The following is a 17,559-nucleotide window of genomic DNA, read 5'->3' as shown; positions in this document are numbered from 1 at the left end:
TTACCCCTGGAATCTTCTCTCTTGCTACTCTCTGCCTTGAACACTATGTTCTAATACCAAACTGCCCACAGATCTAAAAAACAAAACAAAACAAAAACCCATTCACGGATTAGACACATATATATTAAAGTGCCCACTTTTGGAGCGTTAGTGACTACTCCAATACTCTACTACTAGTCCCCTTCCTGGAAAAAAAAACACCCGCCTCCCTAAAAATCACCATGAGAAAAAGCCTATTTTTCACCCTGTGTCTGGGAAATGATACTGAATTCAGTTTCCTAAAATAAAAGTTAGGTTACCCTTCTTTCAGCTTTAAAATGCGATGCTACGCTAAGATGGTTATGGGGAAAAAAGCAATCTTTATATCTACTTTTAAATCTTATTGTTTAATGCACATGAAATGTTGTATCCCATGGAAAGGGAAGGAGGTTCCTTTCAGAGGGACATTTGACACATGAGCCCGATGGTGAGGCCGGCAACAGGATGTTGAAGAGTAGGAAGACGGCCAAGGTGGCCAGCAAGGACAGTGGAGATGGGGGCAGGCCCTCAAGGCGGAGCCAGTCCCAGATTTCCACAAAGCGTGCAGCACCTGGCTGCGGCCTCCCGTCTCTTCCTCTTCCTGCCTTCCCAGAACAGGCAAGAGGGACCCTAGGGAGTACTTTCCACGAGACAGGAGTCTGCTTAGCCGACCAAGAATGCTTGGCAGGTCACATAAAGCTGCTCTCCTTTCAGTCAGGTCACCTGTGGGTCTTTCTAAGGGGAAAAAAAGAGCAAAGGCCAGAGGGACGCTGCCTAGAGATCCCAACACAACACTTAAACACAGGTTTATCAGGACACTGCACTTCCTGACGAAGAGATTACGGTCAAGTCAAACCCATTCTGGCCTCAGCAAGTCAGAGTTAGAGGAACTTTATTCAGAATATGAACTCTAGTACTTTTTTGGGGCCAGGGCCTATGACCAATTCCTCCTCAAGTCTACAAGAGTGTCCAGAATGTCCTGTTCTCTGAGTTATGTAGACAACATCTAAGGTGTTCTTTAGATATACAGTAAGTAATGCTATCACCAAATAGTTCCAATTCAAAATTAACAAACCTTATATAAATGCAAATAGTCTTTAAAAGGGCATATAAAATACAGTCCAATAGATTCATGTGATGTTTCATTAAATGAATAAACAAATGTTTAAGATCTTTTAATAAGAATTTTTATGGAGACAGATAGCTAATCTCTAGCTTACTTCCAAAGGCCCTAGGTAGTCAGACCATGAAGCTAGAGGAAAGGCACCTGGTGGGAGATACTGCAGGCCAAACACTGAGGAGAACAAAAATATCCCTGCAAGGCCAAATCTATAAAGTGGTGGCAGAATTATGGACTCGTGGAAAATAGTAGGGCCGAGGCCAAAGTAACAGCGATCACGATGGAATGGTAGGGTTTTCTGGACATAGAGGCTAAAATGTTACCTGGTAATCCCTACCAGGCTTTCTCCTCAAATAATGGCAGTACTTTCCAACCTGAAAACTAGCCGACTGGGCACTCTCTACATTGGCAAACACTCCATAACCACTGCACCTCCTCTCATACTGACAATACTCTGAAGCAGTGATATACTGCTAAAGGAGGCCAGATACCAGTCCCTTACCCCATTTCTGCACAGGGGAAGACATTGCTAGCTGCCAACCAACAGCCATCCCTACTTTCCTACCAACAGAAGCCAAATTTTGTTCAAGGTAAGAATGTGCTCAACTAAAAAGTTTCCTCAAATGTGCATAAACTGATGAATGAATAGTGTATATATATATATATATATATATATCCATTACAACGGAAAATTTGGCAATAAAAAGGAATGAAACGCTGATACATGCTACAATATGAATGAACCTCAAAAATGTTACGCTAAGTGAAAGCAGCTAGACATAAAAAAGTCACATATTTGTATGATACCATTTACATGAAAGGTCTAGGATAGGCAAATCTAGAGAGACAGAAAATGGATTTGTGGTTGCCGAGGGCAGGGGTGGGGATGGAATTAGGAGTGACTGCTAATGGGCATGGGGTTGCTTTCTTTTTGTGTTGGTAAAAATGAATTCAATTGTGGTGATTGCACAACTCTATGAATATACTGAAAATCAGAGTTGTACACTTTAAATGGGTGACACGTGAATCAAATCTCAATAAAGCTGTTGAAAACAATCCAACCAACCCTATCTCCCAAGATGCTGGACTGCTAGGGTGCCCATGTGCCCATGTTCTGTCCAGTAAGGTGCTGGTGGAGGTATACTATGGGAAAGTCGTCACCTCAAAAAAGACTCAAGTAACTCATGCCTTTTGCCTTTCACCTTTTTCTCATCTTCTTGCCTACTGAAAGTCTAGGCCCTGGGGGTTCCCTCAGAATAAAAACATGTTAAAGATGACAGGGCAGCAAAAATGGAGGTAGCGGGTAATGGATGATATCCTGGGATCACTGCACGAGCCCTAGTTTGTCTTTCTCTGGAATTGTTATGGGAGAGAAATAAACCTGTATTTCATTAAGTGATTATAGTTGTATTTCTATCACTTGCAGCCAAAGGCTATCCCTAATGATGCACGCCTATGTAACATCAGCCTGGGCTGATTCTTGGAGCCAAGAAGGAAAAGGAAAAAAAAAGTAGACTCAGAAAGACACAAAATAGTTGATTCCAAAGGTAACATTCAGACACCATGGAGTCGGCGTTAATTTTTTTGTTTAAAGGGTAAATAGTTATTTTATTTTCAAACTATACATGTTTTCCCCAATTTTTGTATACCCCCAAGGGAGTGCTTACCCCTCTCTAAAAACAAATCGCTAAAAAATGCTTTAGTTTTAAAATACTGATGAACCAAATACGAGCAAATGGCATATTATTATTATTATTGTTATTTTTGGAGGGCCTGGTTCTTTATTTCAAAAAGACATTTATCAATGTTCAGTATCCAAACAGTGACACTATTGGTTTTTCTTTCTCCCAGTCGGCCCCCAAAGAGACGACACCAAAGGAGAGTACATTTTAAGCCAATTTTGCTGTAGGATGCACAGCTAACTGACCTCACTGAAGCCTCACCAAAAAGGGGGGATCGGGTAGGGAAAGAAACTTTAAACGATCAGCACACTGCCGGCCCAGACTGTAGAGAGCTCTCATAGCCAGGTGGGGTGACCAGTGTGCCCCAAGCCCAAAGAAGCAAAGTTTCAAAATAATGTAAGGGGCTTCCCTGGTGGCGCAGTGGTTGAGAGTCCGCCTGCCGATGCAGGGGACGCGGGTTCGTGCCCCGGTCCGGGAGGATCCCACATGCCGCGGAGCGGCTGGGCCCCTGAGCTATGGCCGCTGAGCCTGCGCGTCCGGAGCCTGTGCTCCGCAACGGGAGAGGCCACAGCAGTGAGAGGCCCGCGTATCGCAAAAAATAATAATAATAATAATAATGTAAGATGTAAAAACACTTTTGTCCATAAGCTGTTCACGATTTCTCCAGCACTGACTGATACAACATACAGTGAGACGGCACTCGTAGAGACAGCAGCTTCAGACCCAGAAACGGGGGGTGAGCTTCATGTGGCTCGATCCGTGGTAGAACAGGAGAGCAAAGAAGTGGTCACCTCAAAATAAGGGGCACATGATCCATTCTGGGGGCGGTGGGGAAAGGGTTAGAGCTGGGACAAGGATTTGGTCTCAGAGGTCTCACCACCTTAATTTCGTTTGGTCACTTCTGATGGAAAAAAAAAAAAGTTGCCCCAAAATACCGTAAAGCTGAAAATCTGAACAGTGTTTGTTTTTGTTTTTGGCGAACTCCTTCTGGAATCACCTTTCTGGTTTGGCAGGGACTGTTTGCAGAGCAATGAGGTTTCCCAGAATGGAGCCCTTCTCTGGGCTGTTTGGCTCTCAGGAAGGCAAGCCCATACCTTTTCCCTCCTCTACGGAGAGGGCAATATGCATTAAGCTGAAAAGTTACCTTCCAGAAGTGAGAAAGGGATTAGACTGCTGCTTCAGAGCTATGGAAGTATCTGGAATGTTTTACCAATGGCTGCTACATCAATAACAAAAAAGGTAATTACAAAATGTGTACATCACAGCATGCTTTTGAAGACACTTAGCATTGTGCTCACATTCCCTTAAACGTTGTTCCCAAAGGTGCTCAGCCTCTAGCCCAAATGGAATCTCTGGGGACGGGCAGAGAGAGTTTGGCGAAAAGGACCCAGGATTGGGGGTGGGAGACGTGGCGAAAGGAGAAAGCAGCCTTCCAGTTAAAGATCAGCCCTCAGCTTAAAGGTCAGCTTCAGGCAGGCTGGCCTCAGAGGGGTCAGAGGGAGGGGCGGCACAGGGCGGGACTGGGGCGCTCTGCATCTCATCCAGGTCAAGCAGTCTGGTGCAGCACCCTTTGTGTACAGAGGTGCTCCTCCTTGGTGCATATCAGTTCATCTTCCAAATCACCAACTGTCTTTTCCAGCTTGGCTACCTATCTCTCGGCAAACGCAGCACAGGTCTCTGCCTCCTTGAGTTTATCAGTAAGAATCTTTCTCTCTTCCTCGTACGTCTTCTTTTTGAGAGCACTTTTCTTCAGCAGCGCTCAGACACTTCAGCTTCTGGTCCATCAGTCTGACCTGCTTATCTGTCTCTCGGCAACGGGACTCTGCCAGCTCAGCTCGCTCGTCTGTGCCTTCCAAGTCTCCCTCAATAACCACCAGCCTAAGAGCCACCTCTTCATACTTCCTATCTGCTCTTCTGCAGTGTGCTTAGCTTCTTTGAGTTGGAGCTCCTGGAGCTCCAATTTTTCTTCCTCTTTTAAGGCTCGGTTTTCAGTAACCTTCATGTCTCTCTCGCTGTCATCAGCAGCTTTCTCGGCGTCCTCCAGCGTATTCAGGGCAGCGGCCAGGCGTTCTTGAGCGCAGTCCAGCTCTTCAACCAGCTGGACCCTATGGTTCAAGGAGGCCGCCTCGGCCTGTTCCCGGGCCGCCTTTCTCCTCCACTTCCGCAGGAGGTGCTCGGCCCTCTCCCCCGCGTCCCTAGCCTGCTGCTGCTCAACCGGGGTCTTGTGCTTCACCGCCTCGGTGGTGGTGACCCCGACCATGGTGCCGCCCAGCCCCTGCTCGCCTTCAGGTTCCTGCCTCCTCTGCCCCGAGCTGCAGTAGCTTCTCCGCCAATGGCATATTATTATTTGCTCAAAGAAGAATCATTTAAACTATAATCGAGTCCCAATTTTTTTTTTAAAAACGTTTCTAACATCTGTTCTTTGAAGGTTAGAAGACATCTCCCATTAAACCCTTTAGGCCTGGTCAGCCTTAATCCTTAAAGAACAGCACTCTGAGAGAGAAAACAAAGGCCCAGAGTTTCAGTTTACTTATATATAAAATGTATGTTCTCAGTACACTTATGCATGATGTTCATGTGTCCCAGAGGATTAAGTTCAATGTTATTCTGAACTAATAAGGGCAAAAATAAACGTAGAAACAAAAATTATTAACAAGCAACTGTTTATGTTTTTCTTTTCTAGCACCATAAATTATATCACCTCCTTTTTATCGTATGGGTGGGGGTGCAGGGCATGGCAAAGTAACACCTGGAAAAGAATCTTCCACTCAAGTCAGTGAATTACTTCGAGATGATTATTTCATGTACAACTCCAAATAAAGTTGACCTTATAGAAGTATGAAACAGAATCTGCCATCAGGCTGTTTCTGTGACCAAAGAAAAAGAAGGGAAAATGAAGTATCAATGAAAAGGTGGCTGGGGTGGGGCTGGGGGGTACTTAAGCCAGCTCTGGGGTGCGATATGGTCTTCCCTACCAATCTGTCTCTTTTTATTTCATGCTTTATTGGTTTATATTGCATAAAACTTTAACCCTTTAAATTTGAATATATAAATATCACATTATAATAGAACACAGTATTTTAAATGAGATGTTTTACAGAGTTACCTTTTTTTTTTTTAAGCCTAACTGCTCTCATGTGCAAATTTAGGTGTTTTTACTTACCAGTTCACTAAATATTCAACCCTACCATGTGTCAAGCACTATGTAAGCTGTGGAGATTCAGACCTGAGTGAAACACAAGTTTCTATCCTCAAGAAATATAAACAGCCAAGTGATAAAAATAAGCCCCCATCTTAGCTTTGTCAGAATGTAAACCCAGGGAACAAGGCTGAAAAGCAACTGTGGCAGAGCCTGGAGGAGCGGGGTGAGGTGTCAGGGGAGTCTCTTGGGCACCGGGCAGTCTGGAGTAGAGTGTGGCACGGGCAAAGGAAAAGACACATGAAACAGCACCACGCTCAGGCAGGAAAATGGTAAGCTGGTGAAGCAGGAGGGGACACAGCAGAGACGAGTGGAGGCTGTGTACACCTAGGTGCTCTGAACTCCACTCTGAAGGCTCTGGGAAGGGGCTGAACGGTTCTGAGCAGGGACAGCTCAGTTTTAGGAAGCATTGCTCTGGCAGAGGCTGGTTGGGTGGGATACAGACCAAGGCCAGGCCAGCAGTTTCAGGGCAAGAGGCCAAAAGATGATGACGGTAAGCAGGACCATGGCAGGTCTCAGGTCCTAAGGAAGCAACCTCAACAAAGGCAGGTTTTCATATAATGGAAACGTTTAAAGCTCTGTGCACCACTTCCCTTCACCCTCGCATTTTCCCCCAATAAAAACATAACCTTTACCATGAGAGGCTGGTGGCTAGAGTGGAGAGGCTTTCATGCTGCAGATCAAATGACAAGAACGAAGAGTATTCCACACCCAAAGGGATGTTTTTCCCTCTGCTCGCTCATTCCCATCACCAGTGAAACATGTCCTGGAAAACAAACATGCCCCGTGCCTGCCCCCGCAACCCCCCACCCCAATACTTCTTTGATCTCCTCTAGCTCTGTTCCATTTCCCTTCACAGCAAAACTTTCAAGTAGGGTCTCCACTGTCCCCCCTAGTATTTACACTTCCACTTGCTCCAATCCCTACTGCTTCTGTCAATAAATGCATAATGCCAAATCCCACACAGGTTTCTTCTTCCACTTTGAAATACTTTTCCTTTTAGATCATTTAAAGTTGCAGTTACCAGGACCCTGTCCCAAGACCTCCTCTCCATCTACACTGGCTCCCGAAGCAAGTTCATCCAATATCATGGCTTTAAATATGGTCTGTATGTTACACTCCTACATTTATATGTTCAATGAGACCTCCTCCCTGAGCTGCAGGTTCTCATCTATCTACTCAAAATCTCCACTTAGATGACCAACTGGCATCTCGAACATGGCTTACAACAAATTACTGATTCCCCCTGCCAAAGCAAAATCCTGTTCCTCCTAGAGTTTTTTTTTTTCCATCTCAGTATATAGTTTGGCCATACAGCCAGACCATATGTTCAAGCTCCAAACCAACTAGTTATTCCTGATCACTCTTTCCTTCTCCACCCCACCCTCCAACAGCCAATGGATCCAGGTCCAATCTGCCCCTCCCAATCTCCTGCACTACTCAAATTAGTCCAAAACCACTATCTTTTCTCTCCTAAACTATGCAACAGTTTCTTATAGTCTCATTGCCTCCACCCTTGCCTTCCTACAATCTAATCTTCCAAAAAATGTTGGCATAATCTTCTGTAAACTGCAAATCAGATCACGTCACTCCCTTATTTAAAAACTCCTTGACAGCCGCATAGCACAGGGAGATCAGCTCCAGTGCTTTGTGTCCACCTAGAGGGGTGGGATAGGGAGGGTGGGAGGGAGATGCAAGAGGGAGGGGATATGGGGATATATGCATATGTATAGCTGATTCACTTTGTTATAAAGCAGAGACTAACACACCATTGTAAAGCAATTATACTCCAATAAAGATGTTAAAAAATAAAATTAAAAAAAACTTTAAAAACTCCTTGGATGAATCCCACTGTACTTAGAATATAAATGTGTCCCACAGCTTACAACCACCTCCAACCCTGCTCCAGTGTCTGTTCCTACATCTCCCAGACCTCTTCCCTAACTACATTCTAGCCACACTGGCCTCTGTTCTCTTCTTCCAGTGGCAGCAGCTGGTGGATGAACAGAAAGGGCTGACACTGGAGGCCAGCTCATTCCTGCTTTAATGCTTCTGCAATTATGTCCCTTCTGCCTGGATCTTCTCATAGGTGGCTTTTTGTTACTCAGATCTCAGCTCAAATGCCACCTGCTCAGAGAAGCCTGACTAAAGACATGTAAAGTTATTCTCTATGATACCACTCTGTATTTGTTTTTATAGCACTTACCAAAATCTTACGTATGTTCATTATCTGCTTCTTCTAACCAGAATGTGAGACCTAGAAAGGGAGGAACATCATGTCTTGTTCCCTGCATACCTTGAAGGCCCAGATATACAGTGGGCACTCAATAAATACATAATGAATGAATAACCCAATCCTCCTTACTTCTATAAGTAAAATTTTCTTACAATGGGGGTGTTACGAGAAAAGAGAGAATATATATAATAGAGCTCTTGGTCACTAGAGCCAGCTTATACCACATCAGTGCTTTGCTAATTTGCTTCTTTCCTATAAAAATTACATTTTCTACAAAATCTATTCAGTAATATTCACAAACCACTGGAACAAGAGCAGCCATGGAAATCTCGTAACTGCTCTTTTCACTGAAGTCAGTGACTCCAAGTAGTTCCGCAAGAAAAATCTATTTAAAGTCTTAAACCGCCTCTAAAACAAATATACATACATAAAAGAAAACAGCTTACAAACAGAGATATGGTTAAAGGCACCACACATCCAAGCAAACTGAGAGCACCTCTTACTGCATGCTAACTTGGGACAGAAGTCAGACAGCACTCTTCTCTTTGAACAGACCTTGTGCACAGAACTGTGATATATCAAAAATGCACGAACCTGAACACATTAAAAAATGCACTGCATGTTGGAAGGGATGCTAGAGCAGAACCACTCACTTTATGTGCATAATAATACATAATAAATGCCATAAATAAATATTTGTTGACTGAATGCCTTCTAAGATTGCAGCTTGTCAACCAAAACTTCTGTAACTTACAAAGTTCAAAGAGCTTTGAAAAAGCGGGCCCCTTAGGGGGCTGAGTATTTCATAAAACCAAAGAACCAGTGTTAATAAATGGCATACAGAAAGATCATGCTCTTGGCCTGTCTGACAGAGCACGTACCATGTGAGCTCTCTTCCCAGATGTGCTGCTGATTCATAAAGCTCCTTTAAGAACAGCCAAAGCCTCCAACTGCTACGCATTCTCTCCTGTGTACCTGTGAGAATGGGAGCAGAGGCAGGCCCGTGCACGCCCAGCTATTAAAGAGGTCCATTCAGCTCTACCTTAGGCCAACTCTAGCCAAGTATAAATACATACATACCCGGAATTTAACGGCTCTGGAGAAAAGTCTCAGTGCTGTAATATTTCCTTGTAATAATAATCTCAACTTTTTATTAGAACCTGGAGGCTGAGCAGAGTCAGCTGCACTTGTGTTAGGGCTTGGGAGTCTGCGTGAGACACCCATGAAATGAAACAGGGCTATCTAGCTGGTGTGTGTTCAAAGACTTACCAGACACAACCAATCATTCATTATGAACAATATTTTCAATACTGTCATAATATAAAACAAATCCTTTAATTTCTCAGGTGTTTTTAAAAAAAACATTTTATACTTAAGCCAGCCTCGAAGATAGGTACAAAATCTACCTGTTTACATTTTTTTACTCAAAACAACTCAAGCACCCATTCTGTGCATGGCACTATTCTAGGTGCAATAAAAGGAATTCCTAACCTTAGAAACAAGATTTCACTTTCTGGAATTGTGTTATCTCCTTTTCCAGAGAATAAAAATAAATAAGATGGCCACTGTTCACTACTGACCTGCCCCAAACCCACTTCTGGCTCACAGAAATGCTAGGTTCTGCCAAAATTAAGATGTTTCAATGAACTCAGCTCCTACTTCCCCCAAAATAAAAAGGAGAACTCCTTTTCATTAAAAAAATAAAAAACAATTCTCCATGGAAGGGCAGTTTCTGTTTCTAATAAGTATTTTTCTCTTTTTTTCCCCCTCTAGCTTTTCTTTAAGTTTTCTTCCTCCAATATTGCCTTTTCCTGTACAAGGCAAACCGACATCTTTTTCTGTTTTTCTTTTCCTAAGAAAAAGTACTGCATCTTGAAGAGAAACCATTCCCAAGACTAGTGATAAATATTAAAACAAACAAACAAACAAAACTTTAAAGGTGAATCACCTACATTACCTTGATGAAGTAAAAAAATAAAAAGCAGTTGCACTAAGGTAGCTATTCCAAATATCTGTGTTTAAACAATTTTAGAAACTGTTTATTTATTTTGTAAGAATGTACCCCCTAGTCCAAAGTTAACTATGTTTAAAAAAATTTTTGGCCAAAAAATTTACAAAAACATTTTCAGTTCAACCTAATGTAAGTGATATCTAGAAAATATTTGACATCATTAAGTCTGCCTTAGATAGTTCCGATTCTAAAGCATTCCTAAGGCACGGTGCTCTGGAAGACAAATGTGCTTCTGCGGCGCTGCATGGCGTATGCGGCATCCGTGACTGGCTGCAAGTGAGCCCTGGCAGGCTCCTTCCTCCTGATGCTGGGGGACTGTGAGAGGAGTCAGACGTAGGCCCCCAGGGCTGCATGGAACTCTGTAAGACACTGGACCAGCTGCTGGAACTTGGGCCTCTCCTCCGGATCTAAGGCCCAGCAACAAGCCATCACAGCAAATCTGCAGAGTGACAAGACCAGAAAATTTGGCTAGTGATGATATAGTACTCCTAACCTTTTGGTCAATATGATACCAGTTATGTTGTCTATCTAAATGTGGGCGTGGAGAGGACGATATATTAAAAAATCAATCAATATTACTATCTGTTGGCAGAGCTAAAATGAGTTATCTGGATGGTATCTGTGGATTTCAATTCTAAAACATGTCAAAATATATCAGCAAATAGAGATTGTATATAACTACCTAAAACACAGTCAAAATAATAACCTGTGTTATCCTGTACAGTTGACTCTTAAACAACACAGGGGTGAGGGGCGCCAACTCTCTGCATAAAAATCTGCACATAACTTATAGTTATCCCTCCATATCCCCAGTTCCCCCTCATCCGCATATTCAACCAGCCACGGACCATGTAGTACTGTAGTATTTATCACTGAAAAAAATCCACACATAAGTGGACCCACATAGTTCAAACCCGCATTGTTCAAGGGTCAACTGTATTTGAGTTCTGAAAGAAAGAACTTGGAAAAAGAGGAACCTTTAACTAAACTGTAAGAATCCTGGATCTATAGCAAAATCTGTGCAAAAGCTGCCACCTTGCCACAGTATAAAAACCTTCAGGGGATTCTGGAACTGAGACTCAATCACCCCTGAACAGCCTCCTGCCCACTCCGATCCCATTATATGGGAAGACTAGCTATGTGATAAAAGCAGGAAACAGGAACTATCCCACTCACCAGACCAGAACATCTTCCTTATACGTATATCAGTTCATACCAGCTGGCAAGGCACAACAGCAATGGGAAAGGCTCTTTATAACTAAGGATGTCCTTAAGGCTGTGTAGGTCCTCACTCTACACAGGAAAACCAACAGTGTTCAGTGTTTTCTCACTATGTACATAAGTCTCTTGGATTAGATTAATCACTACAAATATGAGATGCAAAAAGTCCTAATGTCAAATGCATTAAAAAGAATGAATGAGTCTGGCTGACTTTGTAGTTTCTGTACAGGAGTATAATTCAAGTCCAAAGAGGCATTATTCTCAAAAGGGAAGTCTCTGTATGAGTATGGACACCTGTTCTTTTTCTTTTATCCAAACATCGTAAATGGAATGAAATCCATGTCTTCAAGCTCAGAAAAAACTTACAGTTCATCAGGACAGTTGATTGGCTGGGCTATTCGGTAACCGTCTTTCAGGTATGCGGCCATCTCAAACGGGTCGATGTCCACATAGGGCGTTTGGCCCAGAGTCATGAGCTCCCACAGTGTCACTCCAAAGGCCCACTGAGAAGAAGAACAGCAACACCGTGAGGGGATATTTAAAACAGCTGTCAGCGTGCTGCTGCCTGTGGCCAGGTAGGGACCAAAAATAGCAGATTGATCAACTCTTTTTTTTTTTTGTGGCATGTGGGATCTTAGTTCCCAGACCAGGGATCAAACCCACACCCCCTGCATTGGAAGCGTGGAGTCCTAACCACTGGACCACCAGGGAAGTCCCAGCAGATCAATCAACTCTTAATGAAAGTAAAATGTTATTTATAAAAAGAAGTCTACCATACCCAGTTAGATTCTCTTGTTGGACAGAAAGGAACATTTTAATGAAAGCATCCTTCAATGTGAATATCATTATCGTATATTCTAAGGTAATCAGAGCCATTGGAATTATTTTTACTGTTGATTACAAGCCCCACCACCCAAAACTGTTAATTAGGTCTAAACTTTTCCTAATATGTAAATGTGTTACTTTAAATACCATAGCTAGTCTGCATAGTTGAAAAGTGGAAAATGCAAATCATGTAAAATATAATGTCATGGATTTTTACTATATTCAGATAATTTAAATTAACAGATGAAAGTATACTGAAAGAATATCTTCCAACCTTGCTTGGGTAAAATATCAGATTTATTTAAAATCAACGTGTAAACTATTGGTAGGAGCAGAAATCATAGGCAGTGGCAACAGTGCTCAGTCATGGTCCAGCCAGGGCTCCTCAGTTTGCCTGGGGCTTCTGGGCAGTGTGTGGACGGCAGGACTATGTCTCCACAGAGCAGCTGCCACGAGGCGGAGCAGGACTCAGACCGGGGGCTTCCACTGATGTGCTGCCATGCATGGGCCTTGAGGTCAGGAGAGCTGAAGGTGGATGAGGAGGAAGATACCTGTGTACCACGCTATCGTGTTTACGAATACCTTCAAGTTCTAGACATTTTTTTTTCATTTTTCTTTTTTTTTCTCTTTTAACTTTCACAATGAACCTATGAGAATCACCGGTAGCCCAATTTTACAGATGAGGAAACAGGTTCAGAGAAATAACTTGCCCCCAAAAACAAAGTGAAGGGGGGAAAAAAGGAAAGGGAAAAAGAGGAAAAAAACACACGAACAGGTCTGTTTATAAAATCTAAGCACAATGCATCAAATTTTAAGTTATTTTGTTCAATAATAATGAAATACTATCTAAAGTATACAGATCTTTTAAAGCCTTATATTTGTGAACAATAGTTTTCTTATTATAATCTAGGCAAATAAGGAAACAGTGGAATGATACCTTAGAATATTTTTTAAAACTGTCAGTGGAGAATTCTATACTAAGCCAAAATGTACTTGAAAAATGAAGACAAAATACAGTTTTTCAAACAAAAGCTGAGAGAATATGTCACTGGCAGACCTACACTTCAAGACACGTTAGAGCAGTTCTTTATGTGGAAAGAAAAAACACCAGTGGGAGTTTGGATCTATACAAAAAATGAAGAGTGCTAAAAATATATGAACAACAACTAGGTATTTTTTCCTCATTTAAAAATTTCCTTAATAGACTGTTTAAAGCAAAACCCCATGCACTATGGGGTTTATAATATAAATGGAAGTAAAATGTATGCCCGTAATAGCATAAAGGATGGAAGGGGATGAGTGGAAATACTGTATTGTAAGCTGCTTATATTAAACATGAAGTGGCATAGTATTCGAAAGTAGAAGGTGTACACTGTAAGCCCTAGAACAGGTTTCCCAACTTCAGCACTAGTGACACTGTGGACTGGATGAGTCTCTGTTGTGAGAGGCTGTCTTGTGCATGGCAGGATGTTTAGTTCAGCCGCATCCCTGGCCTCCACCCACTGGATGTCCCAAGTTGTAATAACTGAAAATGTCTCCAGGTATTGCCAAATGCCCCACACCCCCAGGAGGGAGGGTGCAAAACTGCCCCCAGTTGAGAAACCCTAAGCCAGACTGATGAAAGAAAATAAAAAGACACAAATAACCAATATGAGGAAGAGGGAACAGCACTGCAGATCCTACAGACATCAAAGAATATTATAAGCAGCTCAACTCCATGCCAATAGATTCAATAACTCAGATGAAATGAACAAAGTCCTTGATATACACAAGTTACAAAATAGATACAAGAACAAACAGAAAATCTACACAGCCCAATACTTCTTAGAGAAATTGAATTCATAATTTAAAATCTTTCCACAAAGAAAACTCTGCATCCAATTTCACTGGATGAATTCTATCAAACTTGAAAGAAAAAAATACAGTATCAGTTTCCTAATACAATGTTACTTTCCTAGGGCTGCCATAACAAAGTACCACAAACTGGGTGACTTAAACAATGGAATTTGCCTCACAGCTCTGGAGGCTAGAAGTCCCAAATCAGGGTGTTGGCAGGGCTACACTCACTCTGAAACCCACAGGGGAGAACCCTCCCTTGCCTAATCCTACCTTCTGGTGCCTTGCCAGCAATCCTTGGTGTTCCTTGGTTTGCAGCTGTAGTACTTCAATCTCTGCCTCTGTTTTCACACAACATTCTCCCCTTGCATGCCACTGTCTCTTCTTATAATGATATTGGTCATATTGGATTAAGGTCTGCCTTAATTATGACTTCATCTTAACATTATCTCTCTAATGACCCTGTTTCCAAAGAGGGTCACATTCTGAGGTATAGGGGTTAGAACTTCAACCTATCTTTTGGGGGAACACAATTCAAACCACAGTACAATCCTACACAAACTCAGAAAACAGGGGAGGATGGAACACTTCTCGACTCATTTTTAGGCCAGCATTATCCTAAATACCAAAGCCAAAGAGTTTAGCTTTTTGAAACTTAGTATCTTTTTATTAATTGTTACCATTAAGGGAGAACAACGGCCATCCTTGAGGTCTGTGCTCTGGGAGGAGGGAAGAGACAGGGATCAGATGCAGATGGATGTATATTTTTTAAATCTTCATAGAGACAGAATCTACTGGAATTTCCCTAAACCTATTGGCTTAAGGAGAATCTTCTGCTCTGCTTAAAAATGGAAAAACGATTTCAAATTAATAAAAGTTAAAGGAAGGTGCCTGCTGACATACAGGTGTTTGTCTTTAAACTTTATATGAACTTTTAATAATGACAGTAATTAGTCATTGTAATGCTTAATTTTTAAAATAGTGTCCAGGGCTTCCCTGGTGGCACAGTGGTTAAGTATCCGCCTGCCAATGCAGGGGACACGGGCTCGAGCCCTGGTCCGGAAAGATCCCACATGCCGCGGAGCAACTAAGCCCGTGTGGCACAACTACTGAGCTTGCGCTCTAGAGCCCGCGAGCCACAACTACTGAAGCCCGCCTGCCTAGAGCCCGTGCTCCGCAACAAGAGAAGTCACACAATGAGAAGCCCGTGCACCTCAATAAAGAGTAGCCCCCGGGGCTTCGCTGGTGGTGCAGTGATTGAGAGTCCGCCTGCCGATGCAGGGGACACGGGTTCGTGCCCCGGTCCGGGAAGATCCCACATGCCGCGGAGCGGCTGGGCCCGTAAGCCATGGCCGCTGAGCCTGCGCGTCCGGAGCCTGCGCTCCGCAACGGGAGAGGCCACGGCGGTGAGAGGCCCGCGTACCGCAAAAAAAAAAAAAAAAGAGTAGGCCCCGCTGGCCTGGAGAAAGCCCGCGTGCAGCAATGAAGAATAAATAAAATCTTTATTTATTTATAAAGCACCCAAAAAATAAAATAAAATAAAAAAATTTTAAATAAATAAATAAAAGTGTCCAATTGCCACAGGGAAGGTAGTTCACTACACAGATGGAACAGAGCCCAAAGAAGTGAAGCTAGTTGGAAGGGTGTTCCTACCCCTTATTTACAAGATGAGATGGGTCTGTTCTTATTCACTGATTGTGGTAGCAGCTTCGGGGAAGGAATCATCAATCCAAACTAGATTTTGAAGGAAGAAACAATAAGAATTGGTAAGAAGTGGATACTGCCACTTGATGAGTAACCCCATCCACTGACAAGGGATGTTCTAACAACTTCTGACTGCAAGACTTTCATGGTAATGCTGGTGGTATCTGAGACCTGGACTGTACACAGGTACCATAACAGTACAAAATATATAAGATGACTTTTAAAAAATACTTCTTTCACATTGTTGTATCCACATTATCACTAAGCACCCATCTCAGTTTCTTATGTTACATATTGCAGCACTAAGAAACACCAAAAAAAGAACAATAAAGCCAAAGGGAAAGTTGCAGTTTCATTTCCTTACAAGCCAACAACCAAAAAAAGTGATTAATTACATGTTGGCTCACCAACCCTCTAAAAAAAATCAAGACCAAATAGCACAAGGATAATTTGTGGAAAACTTGCTCTCTAAAGTCTCCTGATAACTGAACCATTTAAAATTTAGACAGACTTATTCTTATTCTCTTGTTTGACGTCTTTGGAAAGGGGGCAATGAGAAGGTCAGCCTGTTTCTTCCAGAGTTTTATAAAACTTTTATAAAAGGCTCTTGCTACATCCATTTAAAGAACATGTAGAGAATAACAGTGTTCTTCTATTCATCTTATTTCTCTTCTCCCAACTTGTGTTATTTTACAGCTTCTTAATATATAGGATACAAAAATTTTTTTTCACTAACAACATATACAGATGTGACTTGTCAAAAAGTATATAATACTCGGGACTTCCCTGGTGGTGCAGTGGTTAAGAATCCGCCTGCCAATGCAGGAGGCATGGGTTCGATCCCTGGTCCGAGAAGATCCCACATGCTGTGGAGCAGCTAAGCCTATGTACCACAACTACTGAGCCTGTGCTCTAGAGCCCGCATGCCACAACTACTGAGCCTGCGCACCTAGAGCCCCCCTGCTCTGCAGCAAGAGAAGCCACCACAATGAGAAGCCCACACACCGCAACGAAAAGTAGCCCCCCGCTCGCTGCAACTAGAGAAAGCCCATGTGCAGCAATGAAAGACTCAACGCAGCCGAAAATAAGTGAATGAAAATTTAAAAATAAATTTATTTTAAAAAAGTATACAATAATTATTTTTTACTCTTTGATGTAATGTTCACTAATGTTGGGACTATTCAGAGATTTCCATTCTGTTACTTCAGGCTGACCTCAATATATTACATATGATGAGAAAAAAATTTTGTCCAATTCTAAATGATCTCATCTGACCATAGCAAAAGCATAATCAAGTGTTTTATGGCTAGGCCTTTCTGTTAACACTAGAAACCTAACATCCCTTTCTCATATATGGAAAGGGGTTCAGATGACCAAAGTGGAATTAACTTAATGTGGGACAAGTGCTTTCCAAGCTTGAGTAATAAGAAAAATCACCTGGAGTGTTTGTTACAATTACAGATTCCTTAGCCCCATCCTAGTAATTCTGAGGCCTGGAACTCAATACTTTTAAGAGTCCTAGCTGGGTCTTAAGATCCTGCAAACGTAGGAACTAGTCTTAGATGTGTTAGCAGTGGTGGTCAGACAGCAAAGACAGAAGACAGTTTTTATGTATTTTTATTGTAGTATGGCCAACATACAATAAACTGTTCGATTTGATATATTCTCACATATGTATACAGCTCTGAAACAACTGCCACAATCAAG

The 17,559-nt window shown here is 42.3% G+C and overlaps 1 protein-coding gene and 1 pseudogene across 3 annotated transcripts in view; both read right to left on the bottom strand.

Moving 5' to 3' along the window:
• Positions 1 to 3,622: 3,622 nt before the first annotated feature.
• Positions 3,623 to 9,246, bottom strand: LOC308617344 (annotated as a pseudogene). Its single transcript, XR_014017880.1, has 3 exons — positions 9,137 to 9,246; positions 8,226 to 8,276; positions 3,623 to 6,785 (listed from the first exon to the last, which is right to left on the bottom strand). The product of XR_014017880.1 is annotated as an uncharacterized misc_RNA (transcript).
• A 1,026-nt stretch (positions 9,247 to 10,272) lies between these two features.
• The window catches only part of RYK (receptor like tyrosine kinase), a 90,551-nt gene continuing 83,264 nt past the window's right edge, over positions 10,273 to 17,559 (bottom strand). For both annotated transcript variants that reach the window (XM_081234374.1, XM_081234375.1), the window contains exons 14-15: positions 11,854 to 11,990; positions 10,273 to 10,705 (exon numbers count right to left, since the gene is read on the bottom strand). In XM_081234374.1, coding sequence (XP_081090500.1) covers positions 10,594 to 10,705; positions 11,854 to 11,990 — 249 coding nt within the window. In that variant the 3' untranslated portion in view covers positions 10,273 to 10,593. The remainder of the gene's footprint in view (positions 10,706 to 11,853; positions 11,991 to 17,559) is intronic.

Source organism: Mesoplodon bidens (assembly GCF_964165515.1).
Source record: "Mesoplodon bidens genome assembly, chromosome: 5".
NCBI lineage: Eukaryota > Metazoa > Chordata > Mammalia > Artiodactyla > Ziphiidae > Mesoplodon > Mesoplodon bidens.
Note: the sequence above shows the minus strand (reverse complement) of the source record. Positions and strands in the feature narration are given on the sequence as shown.